A 25,663-nucleotide genomic window follows, 5' to 3' on the forward strand; every position below is an offset into this window, starting at 1 on the left:
GCCTGTATAAAGTTCTGCATAAACGGCACAGACAGACGTACTATCAGGGCTGGAACAGAGGTGGGACAACACCAGTATGTAATGGTATTCAACAATGCCCAGACTGGGATGTGAACATTAACACCTGAGGCTCACTTCTCCCAGTCTGCTGTGTTAAAAGCAATTGTCGCTTTCAGACATGTATTGTATGTGTCAAAGCCGACACTAGCGCTGGGGCTGTCACACAAATTTATCTGACTGCGAGATTGAGTGTTGCAACAATCACGTCACTGCATTTTATATAACAGGTCAAGACGGAAAAATGCCGGATCTTCTGGTATGGCTCTGATGCGGCTATTCTGCAAGATTTCTGTGTGAAAAATACACACAAGACACACAGCATATAGTTATCTAGCAATTACTTTAATCTAGCTTGTTCCATTAGTCAACAGTATACAGTTCAATTCACAGACACACGTGTGCCTCCACAAAACATAAAACGGACTGTACAGCAGATGCACCGCATACTTTAAGCACTTTAGTGGGCAAAAACAACACACATCAAACTTTTGGGGAAAGAGTTAAGTAAAGCAAGTTGGGCATTTGTACAAGTGTGTAAGTGTGGCGCCGAGGATCAATTCTAAGACTATCAACGTTCTGTGTTGAGAGGGTTGTTTGTTGAGTGTGTTTATGTATAGACAGTCCGGTCAAATCAAACATCAGTGAGGAAGATGGAAGGTTCCTCAATGTGGTTCACAGCATCCGTGGAGTGTTCCCTTCACTCACCTCCTACCCCAAAGGCTCCTACAGGGAGAGAAAGAACATCATTTTGTTACAGCACAAATGACATTTTGAAAAGAACAAACGTCTGTATTAATTAATAAAAGAGACTTACCGATCCGCCTTCATTAAGTAATACTAAATAAGGAATTAGCAACTTTGGCTTGGCGAGACAGAATACTTTTATTATTAAGCATTTCATCAGCAACATTTTTCCTCACTTAGATTCAGCTTGGGTAATTTTTATTCACAAATAATGGACTTTAAACAGACCAAAGCAAGCCAAACAATTTCTATGGTTAGTTTGTTGTCAAATGTAATTATGACTGGATTCTATTGTAGCTTATGGCTACTCCTTTTTAGTCTCTTAATTTTAAACATTGTTTTTGCCTAGTGGTTAGCATGTTGGCCACACAGTCAGGATATCGAGAAGATCTGGATTCCAATCTCTGTTGGGCATCTCTGTGTAAAGTTTGCGTGCGTGGGTTTTCTCCAGGTACTCCGGTTTCCTCCAACATTCCAAAAACATGCATGTTGTGATAACTGGCGACTCCGAATTGTCCATAGGTATGAACGTGAGAGTGAATGGTTGTTTGTCTATATATGCCCTGCGAGGCTGGCCACCAGTCCAGGGTGTACCCCGCCTCATAACCGCGACCCTGGAAGATGGATGGACGGATGAATGGATTTTTAGATGCAAAGAGATAATATAACTTCACATGGCCAAAATGGAACACTGCAGCTCAGTTTCATGGTTTGGTATTACAATGGGGGACCTTGCGTTCGAACATATGCTCAGAGCATGCAAGCCACACCCCCACGTAACACACGCAGGAGAAGGTGAAGTGAGCGCATGTATGCATGTATGTGTAAGTGCACAAGCCCTGAGTGACAGCCATTAACGCCACTCCCCCTTTCGGAACAAATGACAAATCTCATTCAGTTTGACTCATTTGTAAAGAATATACATTTTTTTGTACAATCTGTCTGTGAAACCACTATTGGTAACATATGTTAGGAAGTGTTGATGTTCTTATATTTCTTTAAGGAGAAAAAAAAGCGTAACTTGGAGCCAAGGATGGATAGCACCTTTAATTTGCACATATGCCACTCAACTGCATGAATTTATAAATATGCAAGATTTATTTAATATTTTAGTACGATGTACAGTCAAGTGAAAAAGAACTGGGACAGCACATAAAAGCTTGAAAATTTGGTGGCGCTGTTATTAAACCTCAAAGTTTGACCCCATTAAGTCTGATTCACTTCAAATTTCTCACACAGTTCAACGCACTGCGCAAAACACCCATTGTAACTGTGAAGAGTTTAGCTGAATCAACACGAAAATTTGGTACACACCTATAATGGGCTGTCAATCACCTATTTAAAATGTTAGTAAGATTGGTTGGAAAACATGATCGCCATCAAGCAGAACATCTTTGCAGGGCATGGCCAAGACAAATTGACCATAAGTAATTGACCATTTGTCTAATGAGTATAAAACCATAAGGATGTGTATTACATGTATGTTAGCATGTCTTTCAAAGCATTTTCATCACAGCATAGGGGGCGGTGTCTTAATTTTTCCCATGACTGTATGTCTTCTTTAAAGGGCACAAAGCTATCTCTACTTGAAGAAATACACATCTTGTACCTTTCACCAGTCGTAACGTGGGCGGGGCTGGGGCGGGGGGTGGTGTCGGGGGGACTCGTGCCGATGGCCCGGCGGGGTTGTGGAGCTAGGCGGTGCGGTGAGAGCCAGCTGCTGTCCCCCCGCCCGTCGGTCACGGCCGTAGTCCAGCCCCCGGGCGTTCGGCGGGGCGTATCGTCCTGCCTGACTCCTCCACTCCACATCAAAGGCTTCAGCCTCACCTGGCCAGGAAGGTTGGTTATTAATTAGCATGCATGCATTAGCTCAACTACTTTTCTCGATCCTGAAATAGACGACTCACTCTCATCCAGGTTGATGAAGTCCTGCCGTTCCTCGCGGTCTCCGGTGCGGCGGTTCCGTGAGCGCTCCATGATGTGCGCACGCTCACCGATGTGATGACCGATGGCGAGGCGCTCCAGGCCGCTTTCGCTATCTCGCATCGACTGACGTGTCTCGCGGATCTGTAATGAACCGCATGGCGATTACAACAAAAAAAAAAAGTCGCACTGGATGAAATTCAATAACTTGTAGGACAGGTTTAACATAACATAGCAAAGCATTGCTGTAAACTATCTTAACATTTAAGATTTTCAGAGGATGAGGAGTGTAAATAGATCAATAGCTTGTGTGGCACTAGTGTAGGACTTTAACCACATATTCTCACCCCTCCAGGGCCTGTTCTTGTCGCACTGGTTTGCTGGTATACTGTAGGAGCCCCAGAGTCTAATGAAGAGTAGGAGATCACTGTGGAAGAGGAGAATGTCTGACAGTTTGGCGAACCGGATAGCCTTTCCTGGAAGGGAAGTTTCAGGTAATGTCATGTATGTTAGGAAGGAAGTGCTAGAATGTGAGAAGAGGACAAAGCCATATTTCCACCAATAAAGCCTGATTGTTTCCACAGTCGGGGTGTGTAGGCAGACTATTTACAGCTGTGTCAGCTACAAAAACCTACATATTACACCAGTGAGACAAATGTGTCATTTCTTAATTGACTGAACAAAGACGAATGCAACAAAAAATACATCTTTGAAAATGGTTTCAATGTTAATTCAGAGCATTTTAATACTTTTTATTTATTTTTTTTTTTTAATGGCATTTGTTTCCAAAGGAGTGTCCAAAGTGTGGCCTGGTGGGCCATTCTCGTTCCACAGCTTGCTTTTTTTAATTATTATTATAAAATTATTTACCAACTGTTTGAGGCAGTTACATTTTTCTGTATGCAGCCTTCAATAAACCCCTAGTTTCATGAGATTGGCTGGTTAGTAGTCATATAAATTACTCACCATGTTCCCCATCATTTCCCCCATCATGCCAAACATGTCCATGAAACCTCCACCCTGCAAACAGTTACATATGAAATCAGCTCTCTTGTCCACGGCGATCATAAAAATTCAAGCTAATGTTAATTTATGAAAGAAACAAGGCAAAAGAAAGTTCTAGATACAACACTTACCATTCCCATCATGCCAAATGGAGTCAGTGCACCAGCCTGGAAAATACGGCAGACCAAATCTTAGCTCAAAAAATGTAGCCAATAAAATATAAAAACGGGGTTGTGGTTTAGTTGCATTACCTGTCGCCGCGGTGCACGATGTGGCTGCATCTGTGGCGCAAGTGCAAAAGGGTCCATGGCAAATGGTCCAAACATACCCCTCATCTGCTGCCTGTGAGCTGCGAATGGATCCCTGGGGTACAAAAAACCACAACGTTACAGTGTCATCAACATTGAATTATCTTTAGAAAGCGACTGGGCGTATCTGCCAAAATGACAACCCAGAAGTATCCTAGTTCATCATGTTGCTTGTAAGAGCATGTGGGAGAAGTGGCAAACGAAAAATATAATACATACTTAACAATGTTGTATAACATTCTCAAACAAGTACCACTATTGGTACGCCGGCTCCTTCTGGTCATACGCAGAAACCTTTAGTTTTCTTTGAATAAAAATACAAGTATATACAAAATACACACATGACATAATCATACAAACACAAATGTCATGACAAAAATGTCTCCTTTGCAGAAATGTCATTGTTTAACTCAACTCTTATACTATAAACCATATTATCTGCGAGTAGGACCCAAATGCTCAAAGTTAAACCGTGATGTCAAGTGGAGGTAGCCAAAACGGTGCTACTTGCATAGCAACATATTTTTCGGGTGGTGCTTAGTGTAAACATGGAGCGAAGCAAGTCGTAATTTGTCGTAATTGTTTTACAGGTTCATAAAGTGAAGCACTGGAGACTGATAGTTTTCTAAGTCTCAGTAGTTAATCACTGAAAAATAAAAATAAACATGCGAAAATGTAAAAAAAAAATAATAATTAAAATACAACAGATTAAACTCAGGTCAAATGTTTTTGTTTTTATTTTTAACTGAATTTTCGAGCATTAAATAACACATCTTTCAAGATGTAATTCAAATGAAATAAAGTACTACATTACTTTGTAACATTTAAATATTCTTAATATTGTATATTGTTATTGTATGATATATTATTTAAAACATAGCCTATATATATATTTAAATATATATATATATATATATATATATATATATATATATATATTTAATAGGTTTATTTGTCACATACAAAGTAATTGGTCTCATGTACCATTGCACCCATGTGTCACACGTTTTGTATTCATTATTAGATTTGTAGCGATTGTGTTCACTTAGCTAGAGGTGCAACGCTGTCATGCAGAAAATACCCCTGATTTCAGGTAGTTTTACCTCCATCGATTACTTACAATATACCATGTCGCCTCTTTAGGAACTAAAGTGATGTTGTTGAGCTCCTAACAGATGAATCTTTTCAACATGGTGGCACACAGTAGGCCGTCACAACTGGCCGTAGGGACGACTCACCTGCCTCCTAGCACACCGACAAACACGTAATGTGCTGACATATAGCTTTTTTTCACCAGTGTTGCAAACGCCTAAATGTCTAAGCTAGCGTCTAGTGTGTTTACTCACATCATGAAGGGGTCGTCATCAACGTCATTCAGGAATCGAAACATGTTGAGGGGATTCAACTCAGCTGGCTGCTGTTGTTAGCTAGCCAGCTAGCTAAGGTAAATAGACGTCTTTGGTACGGATGGAACTGAATGCAAGATTAAATCAAACTCCCTTCCCCCAAGATCGTAATGGCTGTAGAATTATTTCAGCTGAGTACAGCGATAAACTAGCTCACTGTGACACAAGATGGCACATTCCACAACCTCGAACAAAACATGAGAACGGAAGTCAGGTTTTTGACAAAGGAGAGCCAAATTAGCTTGCAAAGCGCTTGTGCAGACGACGACCTCTACTTCCGGTTTAGAATGTATCAAAAATAAAAGCTGAAGAAGTATCTCGTTAGATAAATAAATAACATTACACAGGCCGACGAGTTCAGTTGAAAACCTGAGAGCGACTCGCGTTTTGGAGCAGATTTCTAAAAACTGCAGAGCACTCTTGACGTTGAAGATCTTTAACTACTGTGTTTGTAGCGGATTCCTAAAAAAGCAGAGCACTTCTGTCACATATGTAGATAAAAGAATAAGTATTTTTGCAGTCGGTCCTTTAAAAAACAGCAGAGCGCTGCTCTCACACAGATGACATTTGGAGAGTATATTTGCATTTGGCAAGCATTTTAGTAGTTGATTCTCAAAACCAGCAGAGCGCTGAAAGGATCAACTGGCATTTTCGAAACAGGTCCTTAAAAACAGTGGAGAGCTTCTCTCAGATAGGTTCCTTGATTAACATTTTTGAAACAGATTCTGGAAAACTGCACAGTACTCCTATCATAGAATCTTTGACTAGTGTAAACATATTCTGCTTTGATTTATGACTATGATTACTTATGACCATACTAGCCACTTGGTGAAGTAAAAATGTTATGACAGGTATGGCAACCATTGACATTTATATCCTTAACCTTCTAAAAATGTGGCCTCCAAAATCATTTAAAAATAGCCCTGAACTAAACCATTCACATTAGGCATAAGCGTACTTCCTGTATTTTATTGTTGTACCTGCTAGTTATTCCGGTTCCTGTGCGTGGCGCTATTTGCCATCTCCTGACCAGAATGCGGCACGACTGCCCTGCGCCTGCGCACAAAGTCATTCGACCCTCAAACCCGGATGTAACCAACGCCTAACCTGTCGGAAGAAAAACGGTGAGTAGAGTTTAAAAACTGTTTTAAAGATCACTTTTTTGTTATTTTAGCAACTAGATAGGACTAGGATATCGCAATTACAATTCTCAGTTTACAATGAGGTGAAAAGTTGTTAAATTTTGCCTAGAAACCTCAAGAACGTTGGCTCGTTTCTTTACCACCAAGCTCAGCTCATCGAAGAGTAGCGTAATGTAGTGTACTGTATTGTAATGCGGGCTGGACTAGCATCAATCTGGTTAATGCTCTTGTGACGATTGCCATCTATTGTCCCTTAATCAGTATTTATATTTGTGGCAAATTGTTTTATGGATACTTCAAAAGTGATGGAAATGAACCCTCTCACTGTTTATCGTTGCCTTCACTTTCGCACTGTGGAGTATCTGATGAAATGTTTATTTAAGCGAAAGCCCATGCTATATTAGTTGCAGTATTAGGGACCGACATGTTTCTTTCTTTTTAGGGACGTCTTTGGTGTGTGGCCTGTGCGGAAGTGATTCTCGGTCCTCAATATTTTTTTTGCTCGTACATGTATTAACAAGTCTGCCCCAGTCTGGGCGAAATCCTCTTAGGCCACTAAAACACTGCCTCACAAGTATGGAGGCAATTTCACAAGAATGATTCTCAAATTAAAAGTAAAAGCTCCTAATACAAAAAAACTCAACTTTTGCAAGCATTGCAATGTTCATTTTTGATTGATAAGCGTTAACCACGGGTTTATTGTTGTTGTTGTATTTGTGGTGTATAACTGCACTGCATTATATTCAGTCAGACAATGTACTTAAAGAGTCACAATATTCATATTGTGGTTATTTTATTGTCTCTATTAACATTACATATATATATATATAGTAATAGTAATAATAATAGTGACCACAAACAGTATTTTATTTTCAAGAGAGAATATTTGGTGCAGTCCTTGTAGATTAGATTGAGTAGGTAGTTGCAGCTGGTATTGTGTGTGTGTGTGTGTGTGTGTGTGTGTGTGTGTGTTTGCACTTATTTGTATTTATTGACATCTCAAATGCCAAACTATTTGCACACCTTATTTACTTAGTTTATTAAATAAAAACAGTCAAATATATAAACTTTGCTGCTCTAAATAGCTTCAATAGCTGCACTTGACCAATATAATGTAGTGCACAAATTCTCACACCGTTATACGAGTATGGTGGTACTATATGGAACATTCTTAACAAGTTACATGAAAGATCATCAAATGTTTACACTTGCGCAATTCATCGTGTCTGAAAAGGAGTAGGAAGAAGCAGATCCCATTAATCCTACCACGTCTCCATGACTCAACAGTTACTGACGGTTTGTTCACTTCCTGTGTTTAACGTGTTAGTGTTTTGTAATCGGGAAAGAAAATAAAGAATGTGTAGATGGCATATTCCGTAATGAGAATAATTAATACAGGAATAAAAACACAGAAAACATTTCAAAATGAATAAATACGTCTAGAATCTATTTTAAATGATAAATGACTGAATTCAGGATAATGGTATCAGACACTGTAGTGGTACACAGGGACACCACATTATTAAATTAAAATGTCAAAATTATATTAGACATAGTGCAGTAAAATATGTATTAAATAGTTATACGCATTCAAATTAAGAAAATGATTGCTGAAATTTGAATTCAAATCCATTTTTCTTCTGCTAGGTAACAAAAAAACTGGTACTTGCAAGGCAGAGAACCACTGCTCTTTATGATGCGTGTAAAAAAAAAAAAAGGGAAAAAAAAGCTGTCAAAACAACATGCAACAGGACAGGAAAGCTTAACAAATCTCCCTTCCTGTTTTGTGCTTACTTTGACACTCATTATGCATGATTTTGTTGAAATAATGCTAATGTGTTGAAGTAAATTATCTGACCATGGAGCTCATCACATGGTGCAGAGTTAGCGCTCTGTTACGGAATGCCTAAAATGCCATTTAAATTAACAGCCCGTGGTGGCCATTGTTAAGATGTGTGTACACAGCAAAACACCTACAATGGATTTTCTAAAAAATTAGTAATGCACACTGGCAATAAACTAAAAATGCTACTAGTTCATGATTGAAAAGGCTCTCATTCACAATGAAATTGAATATACATTTGTTACCTTATGTAAACTTTAAAAGTTTCTTTTATCTTTGCCTGCACTTAATGATGTTTCTTATCTTCTGCTTTGCCTCTGCAGATGCAGACTATAAAATGTGTAGTTGTAGGGGACGGCGCTGTAGGAAAGACCTGCTTACTCATCTCCTACACAACCAACAAGTTCCCCTCAGAATATGTGCCTACGGTAAGAGTCTTGATATGATATACTGTATATCATGTATAGGAAGTTACGATGGTCGGTGATTACATTTCCTTTTCGGTGGCTCTGTGTCAGAATGGTCTTAACTCCTATTTCGATGTCAGTGTCCTTTTGAGCAGAATAAAGCTGCCCAGAAGAGTTGCTATAGCATGAATTTGTCTGCAAGATTCTGGCAAAAAATGTAAATGACGATTTTCTTGCTTGGAATTGTGATAGCAATTCCCCGAGACAATTTTTTTTTTCTACACACACACACACACACACACACACACACACACACACACACACACACGTGGGGCAGTGTGCTTACTTTTAAAAAGTACAAATGAATAGAAAAACTGCAAATAATTAATTCAGTTAAAAACATGGTACATTCGTGCATGTAATAAAGACAAAAGAAAAGTCAGTTAATGCAGTCGTTCCTCCCGTGAACTGATGATGACTGATAGGCGCCACTGGTGGCGTCGGCCGTCAACGGGTAGAACCGGGGAAGCAGAGCCAAGTCACCCTTGGTCGGTGAGGCTGGCTGGGGATAGGGAGCTTGAGGGTGAAGTGTCGTCCGTCATGCCAGAGACAGTGCAGTGTGAGTACTGAGTATAATGGCAGTTTTTGTTTGTGATTCAGCTCCTTAAGTAAATCATGAAAAATTGTTGTCATTTAGAAATGAGAGTGCTTGTTAGTGTGAATTGAGATTGGAATGCCCTAGCGTGCGTGTAGCTCATCGTCCCTCAGCTGATGTCATGTTCTTCTTTAGACAGCCAACTAGTTGAGACTGAACCAACAGCGCCTCTGCTGGTTGCGGCCAAGTAGTGCACTCCATTTACCTTCAACTCTACTGAAATCGTAGCCATCAATGGACACACAGAGCTGCCAACTCTTCCAGTTTCTGCGGTGTTTACCAACAACCTGACTGAAGTTAAAGATTTCCCAGATTTTGATGTTTTAGTGTGGATATAAAATAATACTATAGCCTTTACTGTGAATGTTGAAAGGAGGTGGTTGATCACCCGTCTATATATTTTGAAACAAGGTTACTGTCGGCTGCAACCGCACGGAAATAATATCCACGGCCATCTCTCTCAATGCACTGCATACCGACTCCCCATCCGTTATCCTTGCCTTCCTCGTGCTCATCCAATCATCAGTCAGGACTGAGTTGGAAATAGGGCTGGGCGATATAGACCAAAACTCACATCCTGATATTTTTGTGTTGAATATGGATATGATATATTTCCTGATAGTTTTAAGCAAAGTGAGTTTAGACAAAATGGAAGCCAAATGTACGTGTCAGGTTGTTTTTATTAAAATAAGTACTTAACATGAGGATGTTTTTTCAAATTATAAAGCTTCATGCAAGGTGCACATAAAAAAAATCTTAAATAAAAATAGCCTCTAAAATATTAGGCCATTATCTTTTTGAAATAAACATAGAAAAGTCAAATATAATCTTTTTCATCACAAACCTTTAGCTATGCTCAGGTCCTCAGCTAATAACAAAAGAACAAAATATGAAGGAGTACGCGGTTTAAGAGGAAATTTTATAATGTCAGCAACTCAAAAATACTTTAAATTGAACAGTAGTATTTTTTAGGTAAACCTTTTTAGAAGACACAAGCATGTCCTTATTTTGTGTCAGGAACATCAACCTGTCAGCTGCATCAGGCTTAGCGGCTGTCTAACTTTCTTGTCCATTTGTGGTCAAGCTCGTCGTGCTAAATAATTGTGACTGCGAAGCTCGCAGGACATGGCGAGTCTGTCGTTTTCAGCAGGTTTTTAAAGCAATTTTTTCCCACTGTTGCAACCTGGACCATTTCTTAGCAATGTGATAGGACGCCTCTTTATAATAGCGCACCACTTTGCATTTCCTTTCATGAACGCAACAGGAGAGCACAGCTTCACACATTCCTCGTATTGGAGTTTGTGGCAAGTTTTAAGGTGATGAAAAAGATTTTTTTTATGCTCTGAATTCAAAGTACCTCCACATTACTGAGGTACCGCTTATTCCTTGCTGAGGAATTCTTTCAACGCAGACGCTGTTGCTTCGACTAGAGCCACCGGGTGTCTGCTCTGCTCCGCCTTCCTCCTCCTGCATGCAGGGATGAAGGAGATACAGTACAAATCCAGTCTATATCCATATCGACGATATGGCTGGTTTTGATAGGGTGCTTAAAGTAAATGTCAATATTTTTAAAATATCGATATATCGCCCGGCCCTAGTTGGAAATTATAACTCTTATGTCCATATGAATATGGCTAATTACAAAAATAAAAAAACCACACCCCACACGCACACAAACACACATACACAAAATCTCTCTGAATGTAAACATATAATTGGCCACATAATTAACTGGTCAAATACCCCATTCAATTGTTTTTGTGTGTGTGTTTTTTTTTTTAAAGGTTTTTGACAATTATGCAGTGACAGTGATGATTGGGGGTGAGCCCTACACACTAGGCCTTTTTGACACTGCAGGTAAGAGGTATTTTAAGGTGAAGTTGTTTCCATCACAAAAAGAGCTTCTAAGGAAACCTTATTTTCCCCTATGCCCTCAGGTCAGGAGGACTACGACAGGCTGCGTCCTCTCAGCTATCCGCAGACAGACGTGTTCCTTGTATGCTTCTCTGTCGTCTCCCCTTCTTCGTTTGAGAATGTCAAAGAGAAGGTCAGTGTTGAATCAGGTGGACTGCTTTGTGAGTTAAAAACATAACTATGCCCTTTCATTTGATGTAACCAAACCTGACTGAAATTTGGATGATCATTTAATGATTACTGATTACTGGCAATCTGACACCAATATTACACTATCAACACATATATACCTGCTCTCCATGTTATTTTGAATGTTACATTTAGTGTAAATGCTCATGCTGCAGAATAGTGACATTGCTCATCAATTCTATTTGTGTTTTTCTTCCCCCCGCCCTCTTCAGTGGGTTCCTGAGATCTCTCATCACTGCCCACGCACACCCTTCCTGTTGGTGGGCACTCAGGTGGATCTCCGGGAGGACAGCAACACCATAGAGAAGCTGGCCAAGAATAAACAGCGCCCCCTGTACCCCGACAGCGCAGAGAAGCTGGCCCGTGAGCTCAGGGCAGTCAAATACGTGGAGTGCTCCGCTCTCACGCAGGTATGATGCTTATTTTCAGCTATATGATGCACTTTAGGATAGCTGGACAACTTGGTTTGCTAACACAGTGGACCCTTGGAAATTGCAATCAGACAACTTGAATATTACCTAAAATACCTAAAAATTCAGAAGTTGAATGTAAAAGTTGTCAATCAATCTCCTTCGCGCCGTTTGCTGTCGTGATCAGTAGTCTCTAGCATACTAGCTAACTGTGTGAGCTGCTTGCTAGCCGCCAATAAACAATAGAAGAAGAAGAAGCTAAATGAGGAGGAGGAGGACGACAATAGAAGTAATATGTTTTAACAAGGATACAAAAACGCTACAGCCGAACGGCGCCAGTAAGAGGCAGGAGTGAAACACGTGTGAGTCACTTAATAATTTCTTGCGTCCAACCTAGTATGTTGATCATTAAAATTCAAACAAAATTTGAACTTTGAGAGTGTTTAAACAAGAGAGAAAATGTTAATGCCTGTATGAGAAAAGTGTATATATTGGGTTTTACAGCCTTAAACATATATAATAGTAAACAAATAAAGTTGGCTACTTCGGGGATTTCACTCATTGCGGGCTATTTTGGAAACCAATCCCCCACGATAAACAACGGAACACTGTAATAAGTCAAGTTCGAACGTACTAAATTCCTGCTAACAATGCTTTGAAGAACACAGTGTTGAGTCTTGCACAAAGTTTGAAACGGGGTCGACCCACTTTGTGTTACTCTAGTTCTGTTATGTGCACGAAACATCACCAGCCAGGTCACCTCATCACCAGCCAGGTCACCCCAACAACACCAAAAATGTGCTGCGGAAGAAAAACGTCACAGAAAAAGCCTCACCATGATTAATTGTAATAAATAGATATTGTGCACAATATCGTTTTTCCATTACTGTCTATGTGTATGCACAGAAACTAAAGAAACGGTGAGGCACTTGTTAACCACACTGGAGCATATGTAAAAATGTCAAAATTGTTTTTTTTTTTGTTTTTTTTTAAAAACCTTTGATTTAAAACTTGTTTATTTACTCATAAGTATGTCAATACATTACAATTGAGATTTCCGAAAAAAGTGTCTTGCTGCAAAAAAAATATACCAAAATGTGATATATTCTTGCAAGTTTTTCTTCATAAACTGCAACGGAACAAGTGATAGTTTTTTTTAAATATATATATATACAAATTGGTTCAAAAGTACCTCCTTCAGTAGAATGACCCATGTACTGTATATGTATTTTTTCCCCCCAAAACACAAGACATGTTTGTTACTGTATTTTGGATTAAAGCAAATCAACATGCTTTTTATTCAATGGAAGCATTTTGAGATAAGATTAGAAGGTGGGCATTTCTGATGGTAACTCATGATATTACTTCATATTTAAGTTATTTTCTACGGAGAAACAGAGTTTGAAACACAAACCAAAAAAAAAATCTAATATGTAGCAACTTTTGTAGCTTTGGTCTCTGTATTGTACAACATTATTAAACAAATTATATTTTTGTGTTGTGCTGCCCTTAAAAGACAAAAGCCACATTCTGATTTAGTTACAATATGTGACGTCTGCTTCCTTTTTTTGTGGACCAGCGAGGACTTAAGAACGTATTCGACGAGGCCATCCTGGCTGCCTTGGAGCCCCCAGAGACCAAAACCAAGAGGAAGTGCGTTCTTCTATAGACAACAGCAGCATTTGGAAACCAAACGGTATAAGCAATGAAAATCGAAATATCAAGTGAGTTGAGTGGCCAATTAAGACAAGAGGAAGGTAAAAAGAGACGTAAAAATGTGATTGTGGTGATTGTGCCTTCAAAAAAAGAAGCAGAGGGAGCAAAAAGGTCAGTGTGCAGTAAACGCGGGTAGCATCACCCATCTCATCATCACCGAAAGCTTTTAGAAAGTGCAGTGTTCTCCGCAAATATTCCAATGGGGCAGGACCCCCTCCCTGCCTCACTTACCACCCCCTCCCCCTTTTAAAGAGTTTTTTTTTTTATTATATAATTGCTTTTTGCCTCCTGGGCTTGATGTCATGTGACCTGCTGGGGCTTTTCCTCAGAGTAATGGAGAAAAAAAAAAAAAGTACTTTACACTTATCTTTTTATAGTGAACTTTGGTTAGTACATCTAAAGGGGCAACTTAATGATATGTGGTACTCTGCTTTAATCCTTACTGATTGATGGAAGCACAAGAGATTTAGTACGCTCCAAACAAAGATAGCAGTCTGCTACTTCCTTCCAGCACTCAGTGACTAGTGGGGAGGCCATTTTCACCTTTTTTCCCTTCTTTGGGTGACGTAAAAAATTGTATTTTATTCTTCCTTTTGTGTATATTGGATTGATTATGTGACTTTGTTTTGGGACTTTTTTTTTTGTTGTAATTTTTTTTTTTTTTGAAACTTCAGGTTTTATTTTTTTCATCACTAGACTAGCAACAGGGTGATTGATTAAAAAAAAAAAAAAAAGAAAGGAAAAATTAAGCTGTAATATTTTGCATAGATCTGAATCCTGAGTGATTGAGATGTTAAACTTTGCTAGTAAATTTGTGGGAGTTTGTAATCGCATAATATTTGTAATAAAAATGGTTTTACTGACTTGAATGCAAGCACCTTGTTTTGACCACATTAAAGGGATAGTTCGGATTTTTTGACATGACATGCCATGACATGACATTGACATATGACATCCCCATCAGCAGTGAACTATATCAATAGTGACTTACTCCCCCCATTTGCTCTCGCGAGTCCAGTTCTGGTCGAATTTCCGTGACGAGGAACAACATACGTATGTGGTGAAGGCGCTCGCATCTTCATCCGCGACGGAGCGGCGTGGCCATCCTGTTTACGCGTGTTTCACAGCAGAAGAAGATGCGAGCGTCTTCATCACATACACACGAATGGAGAGGCGACGGGACCTTGGGGGAGACAAATATAACGGCAAGCGATCTGTGAGGTCTGATTTATTTGAGGAGGCATTTTTATGATGCAAATGTATTACCCTTGAACGCATGTTGGTTTGAGAAGCCAAACTCTTTACTTAAATGACCCAGCAACTAAGCAGAACTACGTTCCTCGTCACGGAAATCCGACCAGAACTGGACTTGCAGGACCAAATGGGGGGATAAGTCATTGCTGACGGGGATGTCACACAACTTCATGTCAAAAAATCCAGACTTTTTCTTTAATACCACATAATATCACAGGTGGTGTAATGGTACACACTTCAGAGGGCATGGGTTTGATTCCAAGCCATGGTTGCATCAGGAAGGGCATCCAGCGGGGCGGGGGAGAATAATACCACATATCAGGTATTTCTTAACAATGGTTGATTTCTTCACTTTATGGTTAAAGCAAAAGTTACTACTGGGTACTATTTGTAGTACCTTATCGCATTTGAGGATACACGACTCATAATAATGAAAAAACACCACACATTCTCATGTTAGCTTAGCCTACAGTATTTCTGTACTTTAGCTATGGATGCTGCAGTATTACTCCACAGTCACCTATTTGCATTTCTTGTTACCCTTAATGTCCACTTGAGTAAAATCTGTCAACTTATTACGTAATCAAATGTAAAGATAAAAGTAAAGCAAATTAAGAAACCCTTGTTCTCCATTGTTAGGCATTCTTGTTTCCCACAGTCCTCTTTTGGGTAAAATGTCTTTTTTTTTTTTCTTTTTTTTTTACCAGTTTCTAGCAATTTTGAAGTGGGAAAAAAAGGTGGTACTTTGCAATGAAAACACAAAAAAACTGTGTGCTCAGATTCTAGTGAAAAGTACTTTATTTATTAGATAACAAACAAAGCTAAAAGCACTGCTGATACAAAGCTAAAAAAGCACAAAACATAAGACAGACATGGATGTCAGTGGGATCTAGTCTGTTTTTTAACATTCCTGCTGGAGGCTGATGTGCAGCAAAGACTCTGGTATGCAATAAATAAACGGCAATAGAGAGGACAGTGAACACATTGGCTGCACCTATCATGCATAAAATAAAATAAAAATATATTGTGCTGCAAAGTTTCCTCTGTTAGTTCCTCTTATGTTCCGCTTTGAAAGCTTTGTCATTTCAGGATGACATTATTAGCTGTATGTGTGAGTGATGAGTGTAGTCGTATGCATGGTAGTGGTAATGGTTTAGTTTTTCAAACATGCTTAACAAAGTTGCATTGAAGTACACCATGTTTACACTCACACAATTCAACATGTCCAAAAAGGAGCAGGAAGAAGCTGAGCTTACTTATACAGTCCCTTCTATGTCTCAGGGGTTACTGATCATTTTCCTGTGTAAGATGTGATGAATATTTGTAAAGTATGAACCTTTTTAGTGTTTTCTTAGGTAAGCCTGTGGCCAACTTTTATGTTAGAGTTCTGACCAGCCTCACTGCTCTGTTGTAAAAATGATTAAGTAAGCTCATGAAGAGATAAACGTGTCATCAATGGTAAAATAGTCTTATCCTCATCCTGTCATTGAGGAGTGTCTGTCTGGTGTTTCTTTGAGATCTCAGTCTAAGGTGTTAAATTTGTTTTAATAGGTAAAGGGAGTTGGGGTGGGGGGTTAAACTCGGCAGGTGTGAATAGTGACTGTGTTCTTGCACTGCTGGCAGCGCACTGAGCAGCACCAGGAGAACTTGCATGAGCACCTCTGCACCACCTCGGCTCTACCCGCTCTATAACCCGGCCCACAGCACACCAGCTCGCAGCCGTCCGGGGCGAGCCGCGAGGTTCCTGGGGGAGGATTGTAGAAGCTGTCAGCAATTTGGGTTGGTGATCTTCTGGATTCAGTTCCTCTTACCATTACATCTTCTGCCCGCCGTACCAGGGATACCGTTGTCAGGGTCCAGGTGACAGAAGTCTGGGGATGGTGCAAGGTAGACCAGATCTCTGGCAGCAGGGGGTTTGACTTGGGGGTCACGGGGGAGCAGGGCGGTCCTGGATCCGATACGAGTCAAGCGAACCTACCATAAGAATCAAATTAATTTGGGCAAACTTGTGATTAGGTCTGTCAAGTTATAAAAAAATTATAATCAAATTATTAATTTTTCCAATTCATTATGATTAATCACCATTTTCAACTGTGTGAAATATGCCCTTTTTTCTGTTTTTTTATAAACAAAAAGATAAATGGCAGGACACAATTTTATACATTAGTATGTATTAACAGCTCTAAATGGTTGTGGTCTCACATGCCACCTAAATGTTTAATTCACTGTTTTGAGTGTAGATGTATTTTCTGGGTTTTCCGTGCCTACTTCCTCATTAATAGTTGCAAAGTCAGTGATAAGACTTACTGTTTTTTTTTTGTATTTCTGTTTATTTAGCCCACACATGCATGGACGATAAAGACGTGATGTTCAGAGTGACAATGAGGAAGTATCGTCTTGGGGGCGAGAGACGTGTTTGGAGATACATATATGGTGTTGTATGGTAATTGTACTGTTTATGTGTTCAGGTCATACAGTCATAAAAGACCGTCAGACTGTGTGGGGACACTATTGTCTGTCGAATTTGGCTTATTTGAGAGCATATTGTTAAAAATGACCATCACATGACTGCATGTTTCATCAAAGAGTATGACAATTCTTAGGATGAGTGTGATGCTAAATGTGCATGTCATAACTATGACAAGCATATGATGCTAGGTGGTTGTACAAAGAAATAATTGGTAAATTTGGTAGACAGCGAAGTAAATAATTGGTAAATTTAGGAGACAGCGAAAGGTACTACTCAAATGATTGTAATGAGAGAAGACCGGAGAGATCACTGGTATGTAACAACTATTGTTCCTAAGTTACAACTGTGTTTGTCTTGAGCAGAAATTTTATGCTATTCCTCTTTGATTCAAGGTTATCAACCTAACCTGTGCCCCTGTTTATCGTTGGAAGTGTGAAATAAAAGTCAAGAATATCTACTGGAGTTGAGCTGATAGTGTCCTCTGCGATGTTCTCGGCCTTTTCAAGTGCAGGCTGTCGTAAGTCCAAAAGAACTTGACAGTTGATAACCAGTGGAGCAGTTGGTGGATGGAGAGGAGATTGGAGAAGAGATTTTAATGATACAAACAAACCAAACTGCTGATGATCTAAGATCCAGTAAAATTGAGGATCCACCTTCAAAACTAAAGGGGTTCAAGAAGCAGTGGGCCACTGCTAAAGGCTCCTTCACAAGGAGGGTTAACCTTATTCACAAACAATCAGACAAGATGACGGAAAGCGAGTTCGTGGGGAGTTTGCTCGACTCTGTAGGAACATTGTAAAGTATTAGAAGCAAAAGATAATTACAAGACCAAACTCAAAGTTGAGACAGCCGATGGAAAGAAAACCACAGAGCACTTGAAATGGCAGAAATCTGCACAAAGTTCACAGAAACTGAGATTTTTGCTCCAGCACACCTCTTGGGAAGATATATGGAAGACAGTCTTATGTCTGCAATCAGAAGGGTTGAAAAGGTCTGTGACATCATTCAACAGCTATCCCCTGCTAACATGAATCACGATGACTTTAAAACTCACCTGGACGCACTTGAGTTGCTGACAAGTTGTGGAAGCATCGCAGGCTGTGTTAGCATGGGAAATGTGGGTACCCTCGGATGAGATGAAGGAACTAAGAGCAAGGGCCAAAACCGTCCAAGAAATTAAAAGCGAACTTGAGCATAAAATCGTCTGTGGCATCCCACAGACCATGGGAGCGGTGGCAGTGGAAGAAAAGGCAGTGCGAGTCCAACCTCCACCAATCCCAGCTCAGGCTGTAAAGATTAAAGCAACTCGTCTGCCCATATTCAGTGGGTGCAACAGAGTATTACAGATGGAAGAAAGATTGGGAATAACTGCAAAGACAAGCAAATCCGTAAGGGGCAGATGAAGTCATGAAAGCTCAGCTGATTGACAGTGCAGACGAAAAGATAAGGAAAACAACTGAGACTAACATCTTACGGCTCTGGCAGTGAGATATTCCGAGTATGGAAACAAGTCATCCATTGTCATTATCTTGAGGGAACAGCAGGAATTGACGTCCGTCAAAGGGAAGAACCTGAGCTCTAACAGGGGCTCTAACAGATTTAGAGGAATTGGAAGATTATGGTACAGTGCGGCATAAGATCGACTTACCACGAGACATGAGACAAACCACTCCTTGACTGTCTTAGAGAAGAAGCCATTAGGTTGTTTAAAGAATATGTTCAAGTAGCGGAAATTAAATTTCACTGAAGTTTAACACCAGTCAACTGGCAAGGAGAGTCTATCAGAATGACAGAACAATGGGAAAATGCACTGAGGGAGATCTTACTTTGGCTCCAAGATGGCAAGGAGATTCCAACCACCACTCTCCATAGACTTGTAGTATTCAAGGACAAAAGCATTGGTCTCTTGATGTGTGGAGGCAGAGCTCAAGCATTTAACAAAGACAGTCCACAGTCCCAATCTTGCCTCGAGAGCCATACACACTGATGTCATGACCAACCAGTCATTCAAGGCTTTTCTCCTAGCCTACCACAGATCCACTTCAGTGAGAGGGCACCCACAAAAACTGTGATCACATCCTGGATCTGAGGAACCTGCTCTTCAGGAACTCTTAAGTTTCAGGCCGTCCTTGAATTGTCCAATACTGAAGAAGAAGCCGCCAAGAATGGGACGGAATGGTCCTGGAAATTTCACACAACGAACTCACCCCACAGGAATGGAGCAGCAGGGTGGCCTATGAAAATAGTAAAACAGGCCCTTATTAATCTCGGTGAAGATGAGTCTTCACATGGGGAGAATTTCAGAGATTCCTTGTATAGCAGCCAATCTTACAAATGAAAGATACAGAACGGTGAGGACTGCGTGGAGTAACTCAGTCCTAACACTCTCCTGCTAGGTAGATCTGGTCCTTGTGGAGACCCCGGTGACTCCTTGTTCGAGGGATACTCGTACAAGTGGTTCAGTTTCATCCAAGCAGAGATCAGCAAGTTTTGGAAAAAGTAGTGCCAACTTGCTGGTCCAAATCGTTTTATGAGGAGCAAATGGCACACACAGGAACAAAATGTTTCAGTTGGAAATATTGTTTGGATTGCTGATCAAAATGCACTGAGAGGCCAGTACAACAACAATTATTGTTGTTCCTAAGTTACAACCGTATTTAGTCTTAGGTAGTAATTTGATGCTATTCTTCTTTGATTCAAGGTTATCAATCTAACCTGTGCTCCTGTAAATAGTTGGAAGTGTGAAATAAAACTCAACAAAGCCTACTGGAGTTGAGTTGATAAAGTGTCCTCTGCGATCTTCTCGGCCTTTTTAAGTGCAGGCTGGCTCAAGTCCAAAAGAACTTGACAAAAACCGGGGTGCCCCACTGACATAGTGTGCATATGTTAATTACGCTAAGGATTTTAGTGCAATGAAATAAATCAGTTAACGCGCTATTTTTGACAGCCCTACGTTTGATGTCAAACAGGAAGTTGGTTTGCAGTACCTCTGTGGCTCCATCGAAGCGCTCCTTGAGCACGATGCCGACGCGCCGGAATGGCGGCATGACTTTCCAGCAGGTCCTCAACTCGCAGGACCCGGAGACACCATGACACTTACACTCCACCTGCATGTTGTGAAGAATGGCCTAAAGATGGAAGGACAAGACAGTGACAGTGAAGATGATAACTGAATCTCCAAAGTGGGGAGAACTGACCACTAACCTTTCGACCAGCCTCGTTGTTGTGGAGATTCATCAGTGGTCGTCCTGCGGACAGCCCCTTTGCTCGTTCCGGTTCATCCACAAATGTCTGGGAGAAGGCGACGCCATAGGACAAGTTGTCACTACAACCGGACCACTGGAAACCTGCACCATGGAAGGCAAAATTACATGTGTAATTTCAAACAGGGATACAGCATCCTGCAAATACATTACTTTGAACACAACACAACAGGACAGGGGAAGTGAGCATCAGTTGTTAAATATCAGACCCATTTTTTGGCATTGCGGAATACCTGTTGTATTGAGGTGATGTCCCACCTTTTTACTACCTCCAAAGCAGAAAAATTGCCAGGTTGACTTTGGACCCCTAAATATCAAATGCACTGATCCAGAGCATCCCAAACATGCTTAGTGGGTGACATGTCCAGTGAGTATGCTGGCCATTAAAGAAATGGGATGTTTTTATGGAATTGTGCACAGATCCTTGAAACATGGGGCCGTGCATTATCTTGCTTCAACATGAAGTGATTGTCATGGATGAATGGCACAACAGTGGGCCTCAGGATTTCGTTACTGGCATTCAAAATGCCATCAATAACATGCAACTGTGTTGCGGATCGATTGGCCCATGGTGGCGGTGGGGTTATGGTATGGGAAGCATCTGTTAAGACGACTAACACGGGTGCGTTTTATTGATGGCATGGTGTAAATCATTTAAACGCGTTCATCAAAACTAATTTCTTAAGGTGGTACAAAACAAGGCAAGTTTCATTTAATGGAAACTTTTTTTTTCTGTTTCTCCATGTTAACTACTTTGCTACACTGTGCATTTAAATTTAATAAGGTGGCGAGAAACAACTCAAGATTGAATAAAGCAAAATTTGTTCTTAATCAAAAATCTCTTTGGTATTACCATATATAACTTATTGTGTGGAGATATGGGGCAATCTTCACTCACTTGATGTACTGCAAAAAAGATCGGTGAGGATAATTCATAATGCTGCATATGGAGAACATACAAACCCTTTATTTTTTAAATCACAGATATTAAAATTTGCTTATTTAGTACATTTTCAAACTGCTAAAACAATACATAAAGTTAACAATAACTTGTAACCCAAAAACGTTACACAGTATTTCTCTATAAGAGAGGAGAAATATGATCTTCGAGGAAAATTAAACTTAAAACACTTATATACGAGAACAACGCTGAAAACCCACAGCATTTCAGTATGCGGAGTTAAATTATGGAATGGATTGAGCAAAGAACTCATACAATGTACCAAGATGAGCGAATTCAAAAAAACAATACAAGCAGTTGATGTTTGCTAAATATAAGGCAGAGGAGTCTTGATTACTATATTTATTGTTCTGTCATGCTTGTTTTTATTTTTTATTGTTACACTGATTATTATATGGAATAATATTACATGGAATGCAGGAAGTGAATCATATGTACTGCACAAGATGTGGAACGGCTAGGGGGTAGGATTAAATAAGCTTTGCTTCTTCCTGCTCCTTTTGGACATGTGGAACTGTGAAATGATTCATGATGTACAGTATTCCATTGTAACCTGCATGCATGTTCAAATAAAATTAAACCACACCAAAATTCATGCATATTTAATGTACAACCTACAGTAGCTGCAGGACTGACGATTAAAAAATGTTTGTGTTTGAGTGGCAGCATTTCAATGCCTGCTATGCAAGTCACTGCGATACTTGGCTGCATTTTCATGTAATAGAATCCAGGCTCACCCTCAGGGCTGACCCCCCTGACCTTCCTGTCACAGCCACACCTCTCCAGCTCCCCGCGCGTGCATGCTCGGGTCACTGCCACTGCCACGGCTGCCGAGGACAAAGCATGCACAAAGGCTGCCTCGCGAGTGCCTGTTAAAAAAACAAAAATATTAAGTGAAAAGAGGCAGACTCTCATTTTTTTTTAAGAGCTGACCTTGGTACATGACTCTGCCGAATAAGTTGATCCCTCGGGGGGTGGTGGAACAGTTCCAGCGGCGATTCCGGAACTGGTGTTGACACTGATGTGGACATGATTACAATTCTGATAGTCTGATTGTCCTTTTAACACACCGGACACTTCATTAGTTATACCTGCGCAATTTAATGAGAGCTAGCACGATCTAATGAGAGCTAATACAGTACAAGAGCTGTATCAAAAATTCTGCATTAGCAAAGATAATACCCAATTTTAAGAATGCATGTGGTGTACAGCTACTTTGTATCATGCTGAGAGGTGTAAGGAAAGTTTTTTTTGTGACTGTTAAATATTTACTGTACTATCTACTGCATGTGTACTGTAATAAGTGAATGTCTTCTGTAAAGTTTGGGAGACCCTGCTTTTGTTCATGCCAAGTACATCCACAATGAGAAACATGGTTAAAATGAAGATTTCTTCATGTCTTCTATTGGATTTTGGTGTACCTCATGAAGTGGCTGGAAAATGTTTGTCAGATAAAGTTACATCGTGAGAAGTATCCACATTTCTAGTTGTTCTGGTAAACTATTACTTGAACAGTGTCCTACCTCCTCTATGACCATCTCGGCAGCCTTGCGTACAGACTCCATAACCTCCCCCCGTGCCCTGCACACCCCCACCTGCCCTGGGGTCAGCCCCCTCAGCCGTGCACACGGGACAGCACCGGACACGGGCCTGGAGCGAGGCAGCCTCGCCAGGGAACTATGGAGAGGGGGTGGTTCATAGTTTAGTGACGCACAGCGGGAGTTTAATGGGACATAATTAAGGGACTCGGGGGAGCACATCAATAAAGAGCGACGCGGTAACAAGTTGTCAGGCTTTTAGAGGGGGGACGGAAACAAGGGGACAAGCGGGCAAAGAAGACGAAGAAGGCTCAGTGACGGCAGAGAGAAAGAAAAGGGAAAGGTCACTAGCGGAGAGACAAAGAAAAAAGAGGGGAACCACTGAAAGGCATGTGGAAGACATGTCACCATCTTTTAAATGTTATAGCATGACAAACAAAACACCCCCGCCCCACACTTACAGCCAGTTGGTTGCCATGGTGGGGTGGGTTGCCCATAGCAACAGGAGGAGGAGTGGTGCTGTGAGATTGACAGTGGAGACAGTTGGCATCGGACTGTCCGTCCGTCTTTCGGTCTCTGTGTGTCAGGCTGGGTCTTTGGACAGCACACTGCCCGTCTCCGCAGTTGAGATGCTCAGTCTTGGTCCTCAGTCCTTCACGTCTGTCCACCTCTCTGGATACGTCGCTGCTTCTACTGATGTTGGTCTATGTTCCTGCGGCAGAACCTGGGGTTGATCCCCTCATATCTGTTGGCAAGTTCAAAGGACAGAACCTTGGCCCTAATCTGATTATACACAACAAAGTCATCTGTGTGTAACATGTCAGAGCAAGACTATGCAACAAAACGACTAGATTGGTGGCTAACAACCTGCAGGAAAAGCTGGTCCTGGACAAGATTAATTATCCAATCGACAAGTACACTTGACTGTGGAGTAATGCCAACTAGGAAGAACTATCACGCAATTTAATTGGATTAAAAAATTAAAATATGCATTAGTTTTTATTGGTTTATATATACAATATGTATGTATGTACAGTATATGTGTGTGTGTATAAACATGTATGCGTATATACAGTATGTGTATATGTACAAGTATGTGTATACATAAGTATGTATGTATGGGTGTGTGTATATATATATATATATATATATATATATATATATATATATATATATATATATATGGATGGAGATCTATTTACTTCTACAAATTATTTTAGACCACGTTTTGCCAAACTCAGTTAATTTTTGTTGTAATTTTTTAAAAATAGCATTTATTTAGGATTAGAATTTTTTCCAGATTTCTTTATTTTTGTTGTAAGTTTTGCGAACCTGAGGGCTGGTTCCCAAAATGGGTCGCTTTTCAATTTTTGGGGGTGGTCACCAAATGTCGAGTCAAATGAGGTTAGTTGTTTTGTTTATTTGAAATTGGGACCCAATTTCCATGTTTGTTGTTGTAAATTAATATATTCAGTGCACTTTATCATTTGTATAATATATGTCAATGTTATGGCATTACAAATACAGTATATATTTTTTGTAAGTGTTTGTAATTTGATCTTGAAAACCCAATTTTGAGTAATTTTTCTTACCAGTTCCTAGTCCTGGGGTATCCAGTGTAATATTTGCAGATCAAACTGAAATCCAAGTTGTTCTAGTTTCCACAATTACGTTGACTGCAAAGCATGCTAGTCCCACAAACTGCATGCAGCCACACACAAAAAAAAACCGAACCAAAAAGTCCACGTGTTGACTTTAAACTAAAAAAAAAAAAAGTCTCCTCTGGTGATGAGTGAGATTTAACATCGAGAAGCATCTACTGGAGAGTCACTGTAGTAGCCCCTTGTCATCAGGTTCCATTGCGGGTGAGAACAAATTCCAGGTTGAAGGCGGTGTGGAAGCGTGGCAGCATGATCAGTGATGGTGGTTATAAAGACGTGGAGAGGGTGAGGGTGGGAGCGAGGACGGGCGTGATCCAGGGTGTGAAGGGGATAAACGAAGGGGTGGGAGAGTGGGCTTGGGAGTATAGTAGCTTTACTAAGCAGGTATCAATTGTTTTCGGTTGTTGGATTGGCATGAATGTGAGGTTAGAGTGCAAAGATGTACCTTGCATGTGTCAAAGCAATCACAAACCCTGTTCTTACTTGTGTTCATCGGAGGGTTCCTTACAAAAAGACCACCCAAAACAATGACAGCACTTCTGCATCCTATGCATGTGAGAAAGCGCCTTACTTAATGTTTAATTTTCCCAAACTTTTTTGCTCTTTTTACGAGTTTCCCTTCTTCCAGCCACCCCACCACCCGCCATCCACCACCCCCACTTCCATCCCACATTTGCCCTCTGGCTCTCCCTTTCTCCCACTCCCTATATTGTCTTAGAAGAAGGGGTGACATTTAGACAAGGGGAAGAAAACACACTGCCGACAAATATTGGAACTGAGGCAAATAAATCACG

At 40.4% G+C, this 25,663-nt stretch overlaps 3 protein-coding genes across 4 annotated transcripts; 1 reads left to right on the forward strand and 2 right to left on the reverse strand.

The window, feature by feature from the left end:
• Positions 1–389: 389 nt before the first annotated feature.
• Positions 390–5,702, reverse strand: mlf2 (myeloid leukemia factor 2). 2 transcript variants are annotated; one of them, XM_054781399.1, is made up of 8 exons: positions 5,387–5,701; positions 3,984–4,095; positions 3,864–3,899; positions 3,694–3,747; positions 3,075–3,203; positions 2,712–2,871; positions 2,414–2,631; positions 390–783 (listed from the first exon to the last, which is right to left on the reverse strand). In XM_054781399.1, exons 1-7 carry the CDS (start codon positions 5,428–5,430, stop codon positions 2,417–2,419), a joined length of 750 nt encoding a protein of 249 aa, XP_054637374.1. In that variant the 5' UTR covers positions 5,431–5,701; the 3' UTR covers positions 390–783; positions 2,414–2,416. The 2 variants fall into 2 exon arrangements, with proteins under 2 accessions (XP_054637374.1, XP_054637376.1); XM_054781401.1 differs by lacking the exon at positions 390–783 and having other exon boundaries at positions 1,884–2,631; positions 5,387–5,702.
• A 764-nt stretch (positions 5,703–6,466) lies between these two features.
• cdc42l (cell division cycle 42, like) lies at positions 6,467–14,585 on the forward strand. Its single transcript, XM_054781402.1, has 6 exons — positions 6,467–6,570; positions 8,755–8,859; positions 11,278–11,350; positions 11,431–11,540; positions 11,809–12,006; positions 13,586–14,585. Exons 2-6 carry the CDS (start codon positions 8,755–8,757, stop codon positions 13,673–13,675), a joined length of 576 nt encoding a protein of 191 aa, XP_054637377.1. The 5' UTR covers positions 6,467–6,570; the 3' UTR covers positions 13,676–14,585.
• Positions 14,586–15,859: 1,274 nt separating this feature from the next.
• Positions 15,860–24,919, reverse strand: wnt4b (wingless-type MMTV integration site family, member 4b). Its single transcript, XM_054781403.1, has 9 exons — positions 24,801–24,919; positions 23,670–23,953; positions 23,194–23,347; positions 22,604–22,688; positions 22,408–22,539; positions 20,651–20,793; positions 20,434–20,574; positions 16,788–16,950; positions 15,860–16,720 (listed from the first exon to the last, which is right to left on the reverse strand). Exons 2-9 carry the CDS (start codon positions 23,756–23,758, stop codon positions 16,551–16,553), a joined length of 1,077 nt encoding a protein of 358 aa, XP_054637378.1. The 5' UTR covers positions 23,759–23,953; positions 24,801–24,919; the 3' UTR covers positions 15,860–16,550.
• Positions 24,920–25,663: the final 744 nt, after the last annotated feature.

This window comes from Dunckerocampus dactyliophorus, chromosome 7, assembly GCF_027744805.1.
Source record: "Dunckerocampus dactyliophorus isolate RoL2022-P2 chromosome 7, RoL_Ddac_1.1, whole genome shotgun sequence".
In the NCBI taxonomy this organism is placed as follows: Eukaryota; Metazoa; Chordata; class Actinopteri; order Syngnathiformes; family Syngnathidae; genus Dunckerocampus; species Dunckerocampus dactyliophorus.

Coding starts and splice junctions, on each gene's coding strand:
- mlf2 (XM_054781399.1), bottom strand. CDS start 5,430: ATGTTTCGATTCCTGAATGACGTTGATGACGACCCCTTCATGAT. Junction 3,748..3,863: donor CATTTGGCATGATGGGAATG/GTAAGTGTTGTA, acceptor AACTGTTTGCAG/GGTGGAGGTTTCATGGACAT. Junction 2,632..2,711: donor CTTCATCAACCTGGATGAGA/GTGAGTCGTCTA, acceptor CTTCCTGGCCAG/GTGAGGCTGAAGCCTTTGAT.
- cdc42l (XM_054781402.1), top strand. CDS start 8,755: ATGCAGACTATAAAATGTGTAGTTGTAGGGGACGGCGCTGTAGGAAAG. Junction 11,351..11,430: donor AGGCCTTTTTGACACTGCAG/GTAAGAGGTATT, acceptor CTATGCCCTCAG/GTCAGGAGGACTACGACAGG. Junction 11,541..11,808: donor TTGAGAATGTCAAAGAGAAG/GTCAGTGTTGAA, acceptor CGCCCTCTTCAG/TGGGTTCCTGAGATCTCTCA.
- wnt4b (XM_054781403.1), bottom strand. CDS start 23,758: ATGCCAACTGTCTCCACTGTCAATCTCACAGCACCACTCCTCCTCCTG. Junction 23,348..23,669: donor ACCATGGCAACCAACTGGCT/GTAAGTGTGGGG, acceptor CCCTCTCCATAG/TTCCCTGGCGAGGCTGCCTC. Junction 20,794..22,407: donor CAGGGGGGTCAGCCCTGAGG/GTGAGCCTGGAT, acceptor TCCATGGTGCAG/GTTTCCAGTGGTCCGGTTGT.